Raw genomic sequence first — 16,142 nt, 5'->3', positions numbered from 1 at the left:
TCTGACAGATAAGAATTCTAGAGGCATTACTTTGCAGGAACTAATAATTTCTATGGATGAAACATTTCTCTTTAGGTTACAGGTTATTTTTGTTAAGAAAAGGATAAAGTTGTATTTGTGACCTATTTTAAGTCCTAACTGAAGGATCACTGTCTTGTTGGAGGACAGAACTTCTGAATTCTAATCTGACTTCTTCCACTGTTGTTCAATGTTTCTTTAGGGCTTACGATGTCTTTTTCTCATTTTCACCATCTTTAAGTGGCAATGATGGAGTTTGTTTCATTCGGTCAAAGTAAGTGTCAGATCTACGGAGGCTGATTCACAAAGATTTCAGCTATCATAACATTAGTCCTAATCCCAAAGTCATATACACAGAACTTGTTGAGAAGCTAGCCTGGAGGCACTGCACAGCTCTATGCATTTTGGGCTAATGTTTGCACTAAGAACCACATATATGCCTGTGTCCTGCTAGGGCTGTGTGTTAACTAACACAGCTGATGTTCAGGAATTCCCAGGAATGTCTGAACATCAGTAATTCTTGGTTTCTCTCAGGACATTGGAATTCACAGAGAAGGGATCCACTGCCCATTCAGTTCATGTGGATAAGCTTAGTATGAGTTCTCAGGGCAGGTCCAGGAATGAGTGAATACACAAAATACAAAATAAGGGGCTTGGTATCTCAGTTAGCACTGAGAATTGCTCATGTCTTCTTAATGGTGAGAACACATTGTTTAATTCCTCTAGAGAGGCATAATTTCACACATCTGCCTTCTTAGCATTTCCAGTTGTGTTTAGTGTGCTATTTTTTGTGTGGATTCTTTCTTTTGAGTACCCTCCATTAGCATTAGCAGCCAAAATGCTGAAAATGAGTGTTTGGTATTTGGCAAGGCAACTGAATGACAAATATTTAGGTGGAAGTTTAAATCTGAGTTCAAGTCCACCATGTAGAACTAGCTGCTAGGCTACAGTAAAGGAAGCTCAAGTTTCAGAACCATTAAGCAAGGTCACTTCATAGAACAGAAGCTTTCTAGATATTAGATGTGAATGGATTGTGTAAGTAGCACAGTGTAAGCACCTCTTCTTGTTACACAAAACTGTCCATATTTTAAGATGTCTTAAGATCTTTTCTGATCTGTCTGGACTAAAAATATCCCCCTGTTATTACACAGAAAGATGTTTTATAAGTTGCCACATAGAAATAGTAATCTTGTTTTGACACCATGCCTTGTCTGTCACAAAATATTAGCCAGTGAACTAGCAAGCAAGTTGAACATTTAAAAACAGTTTTCCCATAAAGTACAAGACATCAGCAGACTATATGATACTAAGTTTTGATATACAGATTTCTATAGGTGTTGACTAGGTATGATCTATGCAACTTGCTAATTGCTTTGCCATTCCTAATTCAACAGCTTGTCAGTTAAAGTTCAAATTACAGCAGAAGGGTTTAATTTTGAAGAAACATGCCCTGCAAGTATGAATAATAAAGAGAGTAGGAATTCACTAGACGAGACTATGGTTGCATTTATCAATGCAAACAATGATTGCATTAATGATTGCATTTATCAACGTGTTTAATGGATCTGTACCAGGTTGTTCTTTAAACAGAACGCTAAATTACGTGATACTTGATATAAATACTCACCACACATCCTTGAGCCACAGAGTATATTAAGATCACAATAAAAATACACAAAATGGTACGAATTTGTATTGTCAGGCACCCTGGAAAACACTAAGAAAATAAAAAAAAGATTTATAGATAAATATTTTAAAATATTTTAAAGTGGGGTAGATATTTTTTAGTAGTCTATAATGAGAGGTGAATAAGGGATATGGAAATTTAGCCTGCATTGCAGTTATTGTTGTGTAATAACTGTTATGCAGTTATTATTGTGTAGATGTGTTTTAATGGTAATCGCAGCTTTGGGGATAATAAATATGAAATTATTATTACTATACATTATTTCTCACTATAATTAAAACTCTTAGAAAGTTTAGTAGCATGTCTACTCATGATGCAAATAATAAATTAGGATGGCATTTGATCTTGCTTTCATGGGAAAAATATCCAAAGCAACTTTTGCCTTGCAAATTATCAGTTCCAAATTGTGACCCAAGAGAACATACTGTGATAGCATAGAATTTTGGAGTGGTATTTGTGTCTTCTGCTATAATAGTCATGTTAAATGCCATGCCAGAATAGTTTTAATTATCAGGACTCATTAAAAATATTGAATTTGTCAGAAAGAGCAGTAGAGAACAAAAATATCTGGTGAAATAGTCTTGCTTATCTCCATTTTTACCCTGATTTCATCTATCACACTTCTAAATGTGTGAAGTTCTTGCTGCTATGAAGCCTATGACAGAATGTGAGAGACGAAGGGTAAGTCTGTCAGAATTGTTCCAGTCATACTGATCTACTCTGCTTTCAAGTAAAGCTGCTTTCCTTTCTTACCCTCTCACTATGAGTGTGTGGAGTATTTATTATATACTGGATCCGTGATATATCTTTCAGACCACTGGACTTCTTCCAGTGACTTCAAGGGTCAAGAACCAACTCCAAGAAAAAATCATATTTAAAGTGGGGACAATCCTATATTCTTTAAAAGGAGAGGGCTCAGATTTATCAAGGTTGAATTTGACTTAAGGTCAAAGAGAGAAAGCAAACACCTGATTTTTGGACGAAAATCACCAGTTGTGAAGGAAAGCTGTTCACTTCATGGCTATCACCAACATCAAAAGCATAGCTTCCAGTAGGCAGCAAAGCACTCACAGAGAGGGACTACTGTAGCCTTGGCACAACAGAAATCATGTATTTAAATACCTTCCCTTCCTTTCACATATGCAGAGACATTTCGCCTGTATATGTGACCATGAATTAAAAATTGAGGTACTTATAGGTGAATAAACTTTGTTTGGGATGTGACACATGAGAATACAGCAATTACAGCAGAAATAAAAAATATATGAACTGCAAATACATCCTGACTTCAGTATGAGCTATGTCCGTGTAAGTGTACGTGTGGAACAACCAACATAATATCAATAATAGATTATGGACCTGAGTTACTTAGATACACCATAAACCAGATTAAGTATTAGTCAGCATCAATACTCGAGGTATATCAGCTTTAATAAAAGAGTGAGCATATTGCTGAACCTCAAATTGGAAGAATCTGAGATTGAAAAACTGTGTCTCAAGGGAAACGATACAGCATTGTCCAAAATTACATTATGAAAAAGACAGACTATTTCTGCATTTATTCATCACTATCATACAGTTCAGGTTGCAAGGGACCTCAGGAGGCCCAAAAGTAGTCTGCCTTAACCCCCAGAATCCCAGGGCTATTTTTGCAGAGCTGGTCACTCCCCAGCCTGTGTTATTGCAGGCAGTTCTTTCTTCTCAGGGCCTGGACTTTCCATTTATGCGTGCTGTATTTCGTAAGATTCCTCTTGGCCTATTCTGCCAGCTTATCCAGAATCCTCTCAATAGTCATCCTGACAGCTATTCTGCCAAAACTGGAGTCATGGAGTATACATGAGTATACTCCATGTCCTTTTCCAGGTTGCTGATAAAACTGTCTAACAGGACAGGATTTAGGATAAATGCTCGTGGTACCCCACTTACTACCAAATAGAGTACAACCATAAACTGCTATGCTCTGAATTTGATCATCCCAATGGCATTTTACCCATCAAACTGTCCACGCAACTAGACCAAAATCCTATACACACATGGCGTGGAATGTGCAGATTTATCCATATAAATAAAAAAAAAAGTTAATTTTGTTTGAAGGAAATATATACATTCCATTAATTCAGTTTGCAATCAAATTCAGTTTGCAATTATCTACTGGTTATTAAAGAGAGCTTGAAGATAATGCTGGATTGTTAACAGTGACAAAACAACACACAGATTCAAAGACCACGTGTCCTGACACATTGTGCCAATTTTTTTTGGTCTGTGTGGTAATAGATATTCTATATGTTGACATGCTAGGCTATTGTGTTAACAAGAAAAATTTAAAAGATAAGGTATGAGACATGTCTGAATTAAAACTCTGACACTAACATGATTTATACTTCTGACTTTAAGTCATTCTAAGATTGCAACTACTTTTTAACGATAGCATAGAATTTTGTGCTTTATTTTCTTTGTTTTCTTTTATTTGTGGAATTTTTATTAACTATATAAGTACTGTCAGAGCCCAGAAATGCTAGGTAACTAGTAGAGTAAAACATTGTCATAGTGGTTTTAGGAGTAAGGCATTCAATGGTAAAGCATGGAGAAGCTGAGCCACTTATCTAGTGTGAAAGAACAAATAAGTGACAGAAGACGGATTAAAATAGGGGAATGACTGGTTTACATTCTATACATTCTACATCCTTTATACATAGCATATTCATTATACTTTATTTACTCTATAAGACAAATTTTCACCATAAAATTTTAAACTGTGATACTCTGATGTTTTATATTTCTTTATTTTTCTAATGGTGGATTTGATCCTGTAAGGTATTGAATCTATAGAGGAACCCGGAATAAATACAGATTTTGTTGACTGACAAAACAGATGGAACACATCTCAAGTTTGCACTAACCCCAGGGAAACCGTATAAAGAGAAGTAATTTCCCATAAACTTCATCTGTGTTTCTAACATCTACACAGAGAAGAATAGATGATAAACTACTTTGCCTTAATGAAACAAAAGAGATCATCAAAATTACTCCCAAATAATTGTGCAAGTTTATAAATAGGGTTCTGCTCTGTACCTGATACTCTGCTAATATGCTATTTAAGTTTCCATGGAAACAATGACTTTTCTCCTGCCAAAGGACATTTTTTTAAACTAAAATTAGTGTGTGCTAATCAGAAAAGCTGATTAACTGCGTAGGTGTTTTGTCCTGATATTTGTCTGAAAAGTCTAAATTTAGATTAATCCACTACAGATTTCTTTCATCAGAAAATTAGCCTGTAGATGCTTTATTCTGATGTGGCAGACCTAGTTCGCTGATAATACAACCAAATGTCCTTCTACATCATTACTGTCGTGAAAATATAATGCAGGAGAATTAATCATTACTAAAGGTTTTGAAAAGGCCAAGGATTATCTGTGCAAAACATTGTACTTTACCATCAAAACAGCTGCAGCTCTGGCAGGAAAAATTTTGAAAACAGAGGGGAATTTATCAGGACTTTACACCCAGATACCAGCTGAAATGGAAGGGAAAACTAGTGTGCTCTGACGTCAGAAAGGAGTAGAAGTCAGATTAAAGCAGTTGTTTTTCTGAACACTGCAATGATTCAGTACCTAGTTGTAAGTGTTAAGGGACGATGTAGCAAAAAAGACAGAAAGCATAGAATTAATGGCACTGAATGCTACAGTGCTGTAACAATTACTCATGTAAAGTCTACTTTCAGGTGATCCATCTTTGTTTTTGAAGTGCCTAATACATTACTTTGCAATGAACTTGATAAGCACATAGCTTTCAGACTCTATGAATCTGTGAAACTTACACAGATGACTTCATATTCCAAAGGACAAGCATAGCATGGACACCAAAAGGAAGAATAGCCATAAAATCTTAAATCACTTACTTGTACTCGTGTGACGTGTAGATACATAATACAAGCCACTAGGAAGCATATGCAGAACACCAGGAGAACAAGAACTACGGTACTCCTAGAATCAAAATACAACAGAAGCAATGCAACTCAGTAGCAGATGAGAACAAACTGCTGTTTGGGGTCCTTCTGAAATGGTATTTTAAACCAATGGTGTAAGATCTCCTCCTCAACCTTGCTGTAATACTAACAACAGCGGAGGGAATTTAACCGTGAAGTGCACTGCTCTCAAGGCTAAGACACTAGTAAATGCTCTTGTATATGGTTCCCACTCTGGACTCAGCAAGGAGATCAAAGCACCTCAAAAATTCAAATATATGGTGTGTCAGGAGAGACACTTTGTAGGCTAATGCAGAATATTCAGCATGATGATTCTCACAAGGGAGTATGTAACCCAGTTACTTGGCCTTGGCAGCTATGTAACAGTTACCAGATGCTTTTTCTCTCTTTCTCAAAGATTCAGAAATCAGAGGTCATTCAACTCAGTCACTTATCAAGTCAAACAAAATCAGACCAGACTGCCTTCTAATGAAATAGAACAGAACAGAACTCCTTCCTCAGTCTTTCTCAATGGTTAGACAAATCTTAGGTTTCACAAAGGCTTGTTCTTCATGAGAAGAAGGGTGCAAACCAAGAACTTTCCACCTCCAGAAAACTTCTGTTATTGGAAAAGTACTGTATGGATGTGTGCAACTTGACAAAAATAACTCCACCAGTGCTGGTACTGGTGCATTTGATTTTTGCTTAGGGACAGGCCCGCCCCACACCAGCCATGGAACCAGGGTTGCATGACATCAGCATAACACAATCTTCACGCCTTCTTTTCTAGCTTGTGAGAACAAACCAGCCAGTCCAGAAGATATGAGCCATGGTTTCATATATATGTATCTGTGCCCTTGACAATTACTGGGGAAAGATTGGTTATACAGGGTTTCAAACAGCGGAAGTGTGCAATTCTCCTGTATAATTTCTAACTATTTGGCTTTGATTTCAAATTCATATAATGATTCCTACCAATACAGGAACAGGGAAAATTCTGTATTGTAGTATGTGTAACCAGAATGGGGAGGTGACTCTAGTACAGTCAGTATGGATTCTGAATACAAGTATTAATAGACTACAGGCTCTCACGCTTCTACAGAATTCACGTGTATTCAGGATGATAGTATGCTAGAAAAGAATGCAGGGGCCATGAATGCAATGACATCTTTTAGGTAGCAATAACCAACAATTGACATTAGTGTTGAGTGAGACCCTGACAGACATTTGGGTTGGCATTTGTAAAAGGGGATACATTGTTTTTTTAAAATTTTTTTTTTTAATGGCCAATCTTCGCGAGCGAAGATTTGGGAAAGGTCATTAACCCTTCGAGCCTGCGCAGTGGATTTTTTAGGTGAGACACAGCGTGCGCTGAACTGAGCCCACCCTTTAATCCTGAGGTTCATCTGCCGGGGCCAAGCAAGCTTGGACAGTGGCAGTGAGGGTCTCAGAACGTAGGTTTGTTTAGAGTGACCTTCTCTTAGATGGATTGCCTTACAGGGCTGACGAGCTCCATCTGCCCGGGGGGCTGGGAATCGGCTGGGAATCGAACCCGGGTCGCAGCGGTGAGAGTCCTGCACCCTAACCACTAGCCAGTATAAGACATCAGAAAGGTTCATCATCAGAGCTTTTAATGGCTACATTGCATGTGTGCCTCCATAATTGGACAGATTAGGTTGACTGGAACATAACCTTACTTTCAACAACTCCATCTGGGGACATGAAATATGCCTTTAGCTGAGAAGCTGTTTTGCTCAGATGATGATAGGAATTGTGAGAATGTCAAGCCCATTGCTTTCTGTGTATTTATGAAGCAACTGGCTTTCGTACAACATTTAGTTGTCTAGATTTTGAACCTCCTTCTTGCAATATTGCCATACGTCACTTCTTCCATTAGAATAACATATTAGAAGTCTTGTTTTGGCTTTTGCATTCTTTTGTCATATTTATAACTGCTTTGGCAATCTAAAGAGCAGCCCAAAGCTCCAAGTTCTGGGGAGAGGGGAAATTTTCCTATACTTTCAAAGTTTTAATTTAGTTCACAGTTGCATATGTATCACAGTGAGGGAAGAGTCCAGCGAGACTAGTAATTTGGCTAGAATAACAGACACTGGAAGAAAGAACTTAGGAGCATTCAGTGGATGGATTTCCTAACTAACCCAGTCCATCTTCATGACCTTCAGTGGTGATATTCTGCTGGAGCTTGTGTGTCTGTCAGATCAGAGCTTAAACTAAATCTCTGTCCAGCTGTTTTTTAAGTGACAGTACTTTTTGGAAAGGTTATCATATGATTCTTGGAAATTCATTCTATTTTTTTCATTTTTTTTCTCCTTGTTCAAAATTGCCATGTATTGCAGCTGTGGTTTACTGCAGAAGAGGGTGAAAGACTTCTTAGTTATGTTCCAATTAGTCAGCAGAATTGTTATTCTGGAAATGATGACGTAAGTGATGATTTTTGTCAGTGACTTTGAATTCTTCAGATGAAAGATATTATACAGATGAGAGATATTATTATTGAGTTAAAAAAAAGTGTTTCTCAATCTTTCAAGAAGAAATAATAGACCATAAAAGTATTACCCTGACTGGGGATTTGTGAATAGAAAAAACCAGAATTTTAAATGGGATTTTCATTAACTGTGTCCAGCTCTATTCTCACTGAAATTGTAATAATTAGTAAAAGTGACTAAAGTTTATTTTTAATGTTTTGATATTCTAATATAAAAAAGTTTATTACTAATAAGTTTTATACCTTAAACACAATTCTATCTACTTATTATAACCTCTAGATTTGACAGTGAATTTTAATTATTTTTTATTTAGTAAAAAATCACATAGAATTGATAAAATCTGAAGCAATCACTAAACTGTATCACTCAGCAATAGGTATAGAACAGCCCCAAAATACATCATGAGCATTTGGTTTTTTCTGGGTTAGCGCAGTCAAGGCCTGACTGCAACTTATGGGTGCATGGCCAAACTATCCACTAGGCAGTTTATGTAGTGATAGCATTGATACAAAAAACCTCAATGCAGGCTATAAATTTGGGTCGAAAAGCTAGGTGGGTACTTCAGTACTTAGTTTCCATTAAAATCCGTATAGTTTTATCTATGTTGCTATCAATACCTGAAGTACCTCATCCAAAGTCAGCACAAACACATTTTAAAAAGCTGTAGTAACACCTTTGTTTGTAGCACAGAAATGCTTTAAATAAGTTAGAAATAGACATGGAAAGTTTACATAAGTCTAAATGTGGTTTTTTTTCCTTCTAAGTGCATCCTTCTACCAAAAAAAAAAAAAAGATAGTGAAAAGTGTCTCCTTTGGACAAATAGATGGAAAGAGATTAGACTGAGAATATATAGCAGAGAATCTCCTGTATTAGAAGATGGCAACTTTGGTGCTCATTCCTGTTCCAAAGACTTTAATGTTTTAATTTGTGCAGGATGTCTGAAGATGTTCCACTTTGATTTATAATGGCAAAAGACAGAAACTTACTGTGGTATTATTAGAAGGTAGACAAGGCCAAATAAGGCAGCTAGAATTAATGAGAGAACTACAGCACTGGTGAAGTACTCGTCTTGAAGCTGGTGGTACTGTTAAAGAAAGGAAGAAATTAAGACAGTAGATATTTTATATACACCTAGTCAGCAACACTTGTCCATTCTCAGTAAGAAAGAACTATAGCCTAAAATAAAACAAGCTCCTACTTAGTTTAAAAACATACAAATAATCATGGCTTAATTCACATGAAAAAAACAGATGAGGCAAGTCTACACAACATTTTCCTTGACAGACGTCTGTTTTACCCTGTAAGTAGTCAAAACTGGGTTAGGTTCAGATGTAAGTTTATCTTTTGGAGAAAAAAAATTTAACCATTTTGAACTAGAAGGAGGTGGCACTTCCTATTCTCTACTTACTCATCATGAAACAAGGTTAAACACCCCTTGGTGCTGCCTTCAAGAAGTCCTGTCATCTCAGTTGCTCGGGGCAAGATGCTAATGGGTGGACTTGGAGGCAGCTGCTAATGAGATGCATGGGTTTAGTTTTGAACAGCTACTGTCTTCAATTCCACTAAGCTACACACTTTACAAGATAACACTTCATAGGGGTAGAAACACAGAAGTGTTTTCTCAGAAAGATTCAAAGTTCAATCTCATTTACATCAAAAGACTTTCTTATTTTGAAAGAGAACAGTTACACTCGGATAATAAATTACTCTGGAAACTTCAAATCAAAATTTATGCTCAAAACCTTAAAAATTAGATCCAATATGGCACACAGACTTCTGACTTGGAACAGTAGAGACATGAAATCTTAGACTATAAAGTGACTTACGGTAGAACATTAAATGTTACTGCCAAATTAATCCAAAACCATAACACTTTTGCTCTTTAAAAAACACATAAACTACAGGCTGTAAACACAAACAATTTGTATTTACAAACAAAACCAAGGTAGGAACAATTGTTAGCTTATATGCATAGTTATAAGTCTGGAGTTAATCCACTGCTTTCAGCACAGTCAGACTGGTGCAAGACCACAGCCTTGCTCAGAGATTTAAGGGGTTTTTTTGGTTATTTTCTAGAACTGATGGGATTAATACTTATCAGGCTAATATGCAGAGGGAAGCATCCTCCTGTCATTAACACTTTTCCAGAGCACATGAGTTAGTAGGCAGCCACATTGCCATGAGACAGCATTAAACAGGGGACACAGGTCAGGCAGTTTGGATAACCAAAAGAAAGACAAAAACACAGGATATGTAACATTATGGAATAGGATCTTGGTAAGTAGGATGATACTGATCTTTCTTTTTATCCTCTTCAAGCGTTTCGACAGAAGGTAGAGATAATGTCTCCCTCTTAACTGAGAGACAGTCCAGTGAAGTATTTAAAGATAGTGAGTAGAATTTAAATATTGTATAAAAACAAACAAAACCCCAATGCTAGCTGGCTCGTGGTCAGTGAAATGAGTAAAAATAATTTAAAACTCCCTTACTTTATTTTCACGCTCAATTTGCTTATACTTCAGGGTAATGAAGTTCAAGTCAGCCATCTCAGACTCAGTTTGCCGGGCCTCTATCAAGCGGCTGATGTATCTGTTTACTCGAGTTCCTGGAGTGTTGTATACAACATTGGTAGAAAAAGAGGAACGATTCCTGAGTTTTTCAGAGGCTGTCCTTAATGCTCTCCTCTGTGGCACAAATGAAGGAAGAAGCACAGATTTTATTAGCACTGAAATTTTTCATTGCTGTTCATATAACCTCAAGCTCACAGTCAAGATGAGGAGTTCATTAAACAGAGCAACTACAAAAGACAGAGATCTTATCTCCATGCGAATGCTGTCTTGTAAAAACTCCTTAGCCGAAATCCTGATTTCATTCAAACCAATAAGAGCCCCCACACTGCATTCCAGGATTTTAATCCAGAAATTCTCTTCATACACTGCTCTGACACTTCTCTGCCACTGAGGAAATAATCAGTTTGTTCCCAATCAGTGTGACTTTACCTTGCAATTATTTTTTCTTGACAGAAGGTGTGAAGCTCTGGACATCTTGAAGACAATATAATCAGGCTCTTCATGACACAAGAAAGTCCTACTGTCTCGGTAGCAATATGTATTTTGAAAAGATAATTTTCCTTAACCACTTACACAATGACCATGTGTGACTTCAGAGGGCCTGAAATCTCAAGTGTTCCTATCTTTAACTCACCCAAGTGGCTTTCTCATTAAGACCTCTTGAGTATGCCTCATGTGCACTTGCAGATCCAGATGGCACAACCCAATAAATTATCAGAGCTAACCTGTGCCTAACTGGCTCCTTCATGGCTGAAGTAGCATGACTGTCAAGATGATCACTCATAGTCCCTTTCAGTGGAAAATATTTATCACGGAGTGTATCTGAAAGGGATTGTAGACAAGCTGTCTTGCTTTTCACAGAGAGCACTCGGGAGACCATGAGCAGCATCTCCGTCACACTGGTGGCAACCATCAGTTGAGGGTATTGTAATCTAAACCATTATGGCTAGATCTGTACTAGTATGAATAGAAAGGGATCAAGCCTTCCTTCTCAGAAGAGTTTTGACAACCAAGCTTGGGCAAGTTCTACTATTTCTATAAAGTTAAAGGAATACTTTTTTATCTAACATCTGCGGAGTTCAAGACAATTCAAAACATTATGGAATGACAAGTCTGCTCAGGATATAATCAGCAGAGTCTGTCAGCAAGACGTTAAAGAAGCAAACAAAATTTCTCTCTTCAGAGCAGTCAGTACTTAATAAGCCCCTCTTTAAAGGCTACACTACAAAATACCCTTTTAAACCAGATAGTAAAAAAAAGGTGGTGATTGCTATTTAAGTAATCCTGCAGGAATGGCCATTTCCTGTCTTATTCCACAAGAAATTCTTATGAGATCCTCATCAGTAAACAAACTGTGGAGTACAGCAGTTCATTAGCTTACATAGCTTATGTTATATGGATATTATACCTGAATACGTATGAACAGTGGGAAGAGTTATCTACTGACTGACACGTTAGCTTTCTGATCATAAAGAAAAATGGACCTTAGCAAAGATAAAAATAGCTTTCCCAGTCTTGTTTTGCTGGCTTTGTATGTAGAGAGGAGGTTATACCAGCACTAAACAATTATGAGGCTACTTGAAACATTTTTCTTCAAACTATCAGATCCCATTACTTGGTAAATTGTCTGTGGTGTAAGAACTAATTGTTTCAACACAAAAAATTATCTGGGGAACTTACATGGACTCAATTCTGATCTTCTGGGTAAAGTTAGGAATAATTGAAATCTTAAATTGCCAACCAAACAACTATTCTCAGTGTTTCTAAAGAGATATTTGTTCTCCTGCAGAAGACATTTGTCCCACTAGTTTGCAGGGAAACTGAGTGCTTTCAAGAATATTGTCAGGAATACATAGTTTTACCTGACATAAACAATAATTAGTTACCATATGTATTGCATAAGGTGAAGCAGAAAGAACGTCTTCGGGGATTTTTTACAATTCAAATTTAAGCCTATAGTATAACAATGGGGTGAGCAAAATACTGTTTCTTTGCTTTAAAACCTGGAAGGAGGGTAGATGATCGGTGTTATTCTGATATATGGAATAAATTATACTATCTATTCTGCCATTTTGAAATAGGGTTAAAGTTACTGCTCTTAATCAAAATAGCTGTTCCTTACAAATTTTTCAACAATTTCCTCTGTGTCTCTTATTTTTATCTCTATTATTATTTCATACAGCAGACTTACATTGCCTTATATGTGATCAAGCCAGTATTTATATTTCTCAGAAATGTACTGGCTTCAAAGCCTTTAAAGCCCTGCTTGTTTTACCTGACTTATGTGATTTGAGGACTGAAAGCTCTGAAGAAACCCTGCACTGCAACACAGTGTATTTATAATAATAGCGTATAATATAAATCCATGATAATTTTTACATAACAGTTACAGAAGCTCAGAACAATTGTTTCTGTTAATAACATCATTTTAGAACTTCACTGCAAATGTTCTGACATGCAAAAATTTTCATCAGATCCCTAGCAAACTCATATGGGTATTTTCTGTGTATATTACCATATTTATATATACATATACACAAGACACAATGCAAAATATTGCATACGCTTCAAAGAACGTGTGGGTTCCTTTTTTTAAATAGTCAAAGACAGGACTAATTCACAATTGGAAGGTCTTGTACATGGCTAGTTTCAAAATAAAATCTGAAGTGTCTGAAAGTCTTCACTGAAAATGTGTTTTAAAGATACTAACAGACTTTTCTGCCCTTTTCCTGCAGAACAAACACAAGCATATGTAAAACCCAAAATATGAAATTTTGAATGTTTTCTGAAAGTAAGATTTAGACTGAATCTTCAATAAATGTACATTATTAAACAAAAATAGCAACAAAAAACCCCAAACAAACACCCTCCCCCCCAAATAATGTGGAGCAATCAGTCAAGCTGAATTACTGCTTCCAATGCACATTATGACACCACTCACTGGTGGAGTGACTATGTAATACTGCCACCTGCTGGCTAAGAAAATGGAACGAACAACTCTAAAGGGTTTTTTTCATAAATTTTTGGGTAGATTCATGTACAGAAAAGGAAGTAAATCAGGCTACTAGTATGTAAAGCAATTTTGATTTATGGCATTACAAGGCATCCAAGAAAGCGGAATTTGTATTAGGAACTTCTCTGTTTAGGATTTGTATTAGGGACTGAGAGCAGTTTTGACTAATCAGTTTTCTTTCATTTTTTAGACTACCATGTAGAGATATAAAATTATTCTGTTGTTTTGTATTTGCCATCAATAGCTTCAGACTGTGATGGACAAAAGATGGAAAATAATATCTCTTCAAAATGATGGAAAAAGCCTCAGAAACTCTAATTTATGTGAAGGAAGCCCTTAATAGAAACGCCATAAGCCACCTCAACTGGGTTTTCCAAGAGGTGCTACAAATTAAAGGCCTTTTTAAATTTTGTTTTTACAGTGAGCATTATATAATGCTAGCTTCAGCTCCAGTAGGAACACCAGAAACTTCTCTTTCAGTTGATAACATCATCCCTTATGTTCTCAAAGCAAGTCTGCTGGATGCAGTCCTGAACTGATGCACACAGAGTGCACATGGCCCACATGTATTACCTTATCATCATCCTCACACGTCATGACATTGGAGAAAGGGATCTCTGCTTTGAACATCTTACGACAGTGCATGAGCTGAACAAGCAGATAGCAGACTGTCTTGAACTTCATTCTTTTTGCAGGCTTAATGTCTGAGAGAATCAGTCCAGGAAATATCTGTTGATCAGAAAAATAATATTTATAACTGTCATTACATTCCCATGCAGACATACATACTTGCAGGCATTTGCACCACCTAGTGGTCAGAACAAAGCAATATTCTAATTAAGAAGCAATGCATTTTGATAAACATCCGGTATTTGCAAAAGAAGATCACTTCATCTTTTTTAATCTGAGATGTAAAGAATCTATTGAACAGATTTTAAACTCATACTTAACATTTTGGGAACTGTTTTCTGCTTAGATATGTAGACTCTAAAACAGTACATTAATGATAAACTCATGAAAGAGGCAATATTTGTATTTTTATAATGTTAAAATAAATTCTAGGAAAATATAGGAAAAATAACGAGGAAATCAGGATTTTTATCAATCGATGTTAAAAAAATGTAATTTCAGTCTTTTTCTTCTTTTCTCATTCTGCTGCTTCAGGCATTGGTAAGTTCATTAAAATCTGAAGAGGATAGCTTTTCTTAAAAGATAGACATATATGCCTTAGAAGGAGTTTGTGAGGCACTAAAGTTATATCTTACATCTTATTTCTTCAAAGCATGGAGTGTTATACCACGGAGAAATACTCTCAGAGGTGTGGGTATAATCTATTCCTTCTACCACAGGACTCCCAGTTCAGCAAGGACAAATATTTTCTTGGTTACCTCTTAAGCATGTATTTAACTCTTGCTGACTTCAGTAAATCCCTATTATGTATTTAGATGCTTTCACAGACCAGAATATTCTATCCTTAGTATTTATACCAAACTTACTCATGCTTCTGTACACATGTGGAATGTGTAAAGCAGTGTTAATGAGAAATGTGGAAGCCCCCCATGCCGTCACTGTATGGGAATTTAAGCTTGTAAAATTGATATATTCTGGAACAGCAAAATAAAGAAGCACAGAGGATTTGGTCCCTAGTGTTCCTAGATACAAAAGACAGAGCAAATCATAGTCCAAAATCTTCATTCAAATGGCACTGAGAATTTGCTGTGCAGTCTTCACAATACTGTGGTTTACTAGAGCCATTTACATCATTACTTCAATGATAAAGAACAAAGAAGAAACTGAAAGCATTTGTTTAATGCATGTTTTCACAGACACTTAAATTTCGAGGGGCAGGGCAAATGACACTGTTTATGTTCCAAATGGCATCTCAGATATTGGTTTGCTGTGATGTTTAGCACATATAGCTAGGCACTTGCATTTTCTGGGTAACCAAGGTAATATATTATTGAACTGCCAATACCCTGTTTAGTCAGTCATGCTGTGTCTGTGAAACACAAAAATGACCAAAATGTTGCACTATTTTTTTTTTCTAGCAGATGGCCATGTTATAAACATAGGACATGTTCCAAATGTGTATAGGTGCCTAGGTATGCACATGTGCTTTATCGTGCACTGGAAGGCTGACTGAAGCCAGCTAGCATCACCAGCACTGCACTGCACAGTTGTCAGCTGAATTCTAAAAGGACGTTAGTGTATCTGGTGTGTAATCACTCATATAAGTGATAGTTTAACAAAAGTCTCTGCGAAGAGATCCCAATATGAACCCTTTCTTTCAAGGGCTTTCTGGCAGAAGACTTACCACTGAATTGCACAGAAGATACTGTACAAGGATATTCACATACTAATCATCCTTTAGGTATTCCTAAG

The 16,142-nt window shown here is 36.6% G+C and overlaps 1 protein-coding gene across 3 annotated transcripts in view; it reads right to left on the bottom strand.

The window, feature by feature from the left end:
• Nucleotides 1–16,142, bottom strand: part of ADCY1 (adenylate cyclase 1) — a 166,231-nt gene that overhangs the window by 28,525 nt on the left and 121,564 nt on the right. For all 3 annotated transcript variants that reach the window (XR_001876164.1, XM_017823085.1, XM_017823098.1), the window contains exons 8-12: nt 14,334–14,489; nt 10,667–10,861; nt 9,164–9,261; nt 5,604–5,688; nt 1,646–1,735 (exon numbers count right to left, since the gene is read on the bottom strand). Coding sequence is in view for 2 of the 3 variants with exons in the window: in XM_017823085.1 (XP_017678574.1) it covers nt 1,646–1,735; nt 5,604–5,688; nt 9,164–9,261; nt 10,667–10,861; nt 14,334–14,489 (624 nt within the window). In the remaining variant the exon portion in view is untranslated. The remainder of the gene's footprint in view (nt 1–1,645; nt 1,736–5,603; nt 5,689–9,163; nt 9,262–10,666; nt 10,862–14,333; nt 14,490–16,142) is intronic.

The sequence above is a fragment of the Lepidothrix coronata genome, unplaced genomic scaffold, assembly GCF_001604755.1.
Source record: "Lepidothrix coronata isolate B3197 unplaced genomic scaffold, Lepidothrix_coronata-1.0 Scaffold3, whole genome shotgun sequence".
NCBI classification, from domain to species: domain Eukaryota; kingdom Metazoa; phylum Chordata; class Aves; order Passeriformes; family Pipridae; genus Lepidothrix; species Lepidothrix coronata.
The sequence above is the reverse complement of the archived record's forward strand: the minus strand, read 5'-3'. Positions and strand labels throughout refer to the sequence as shown.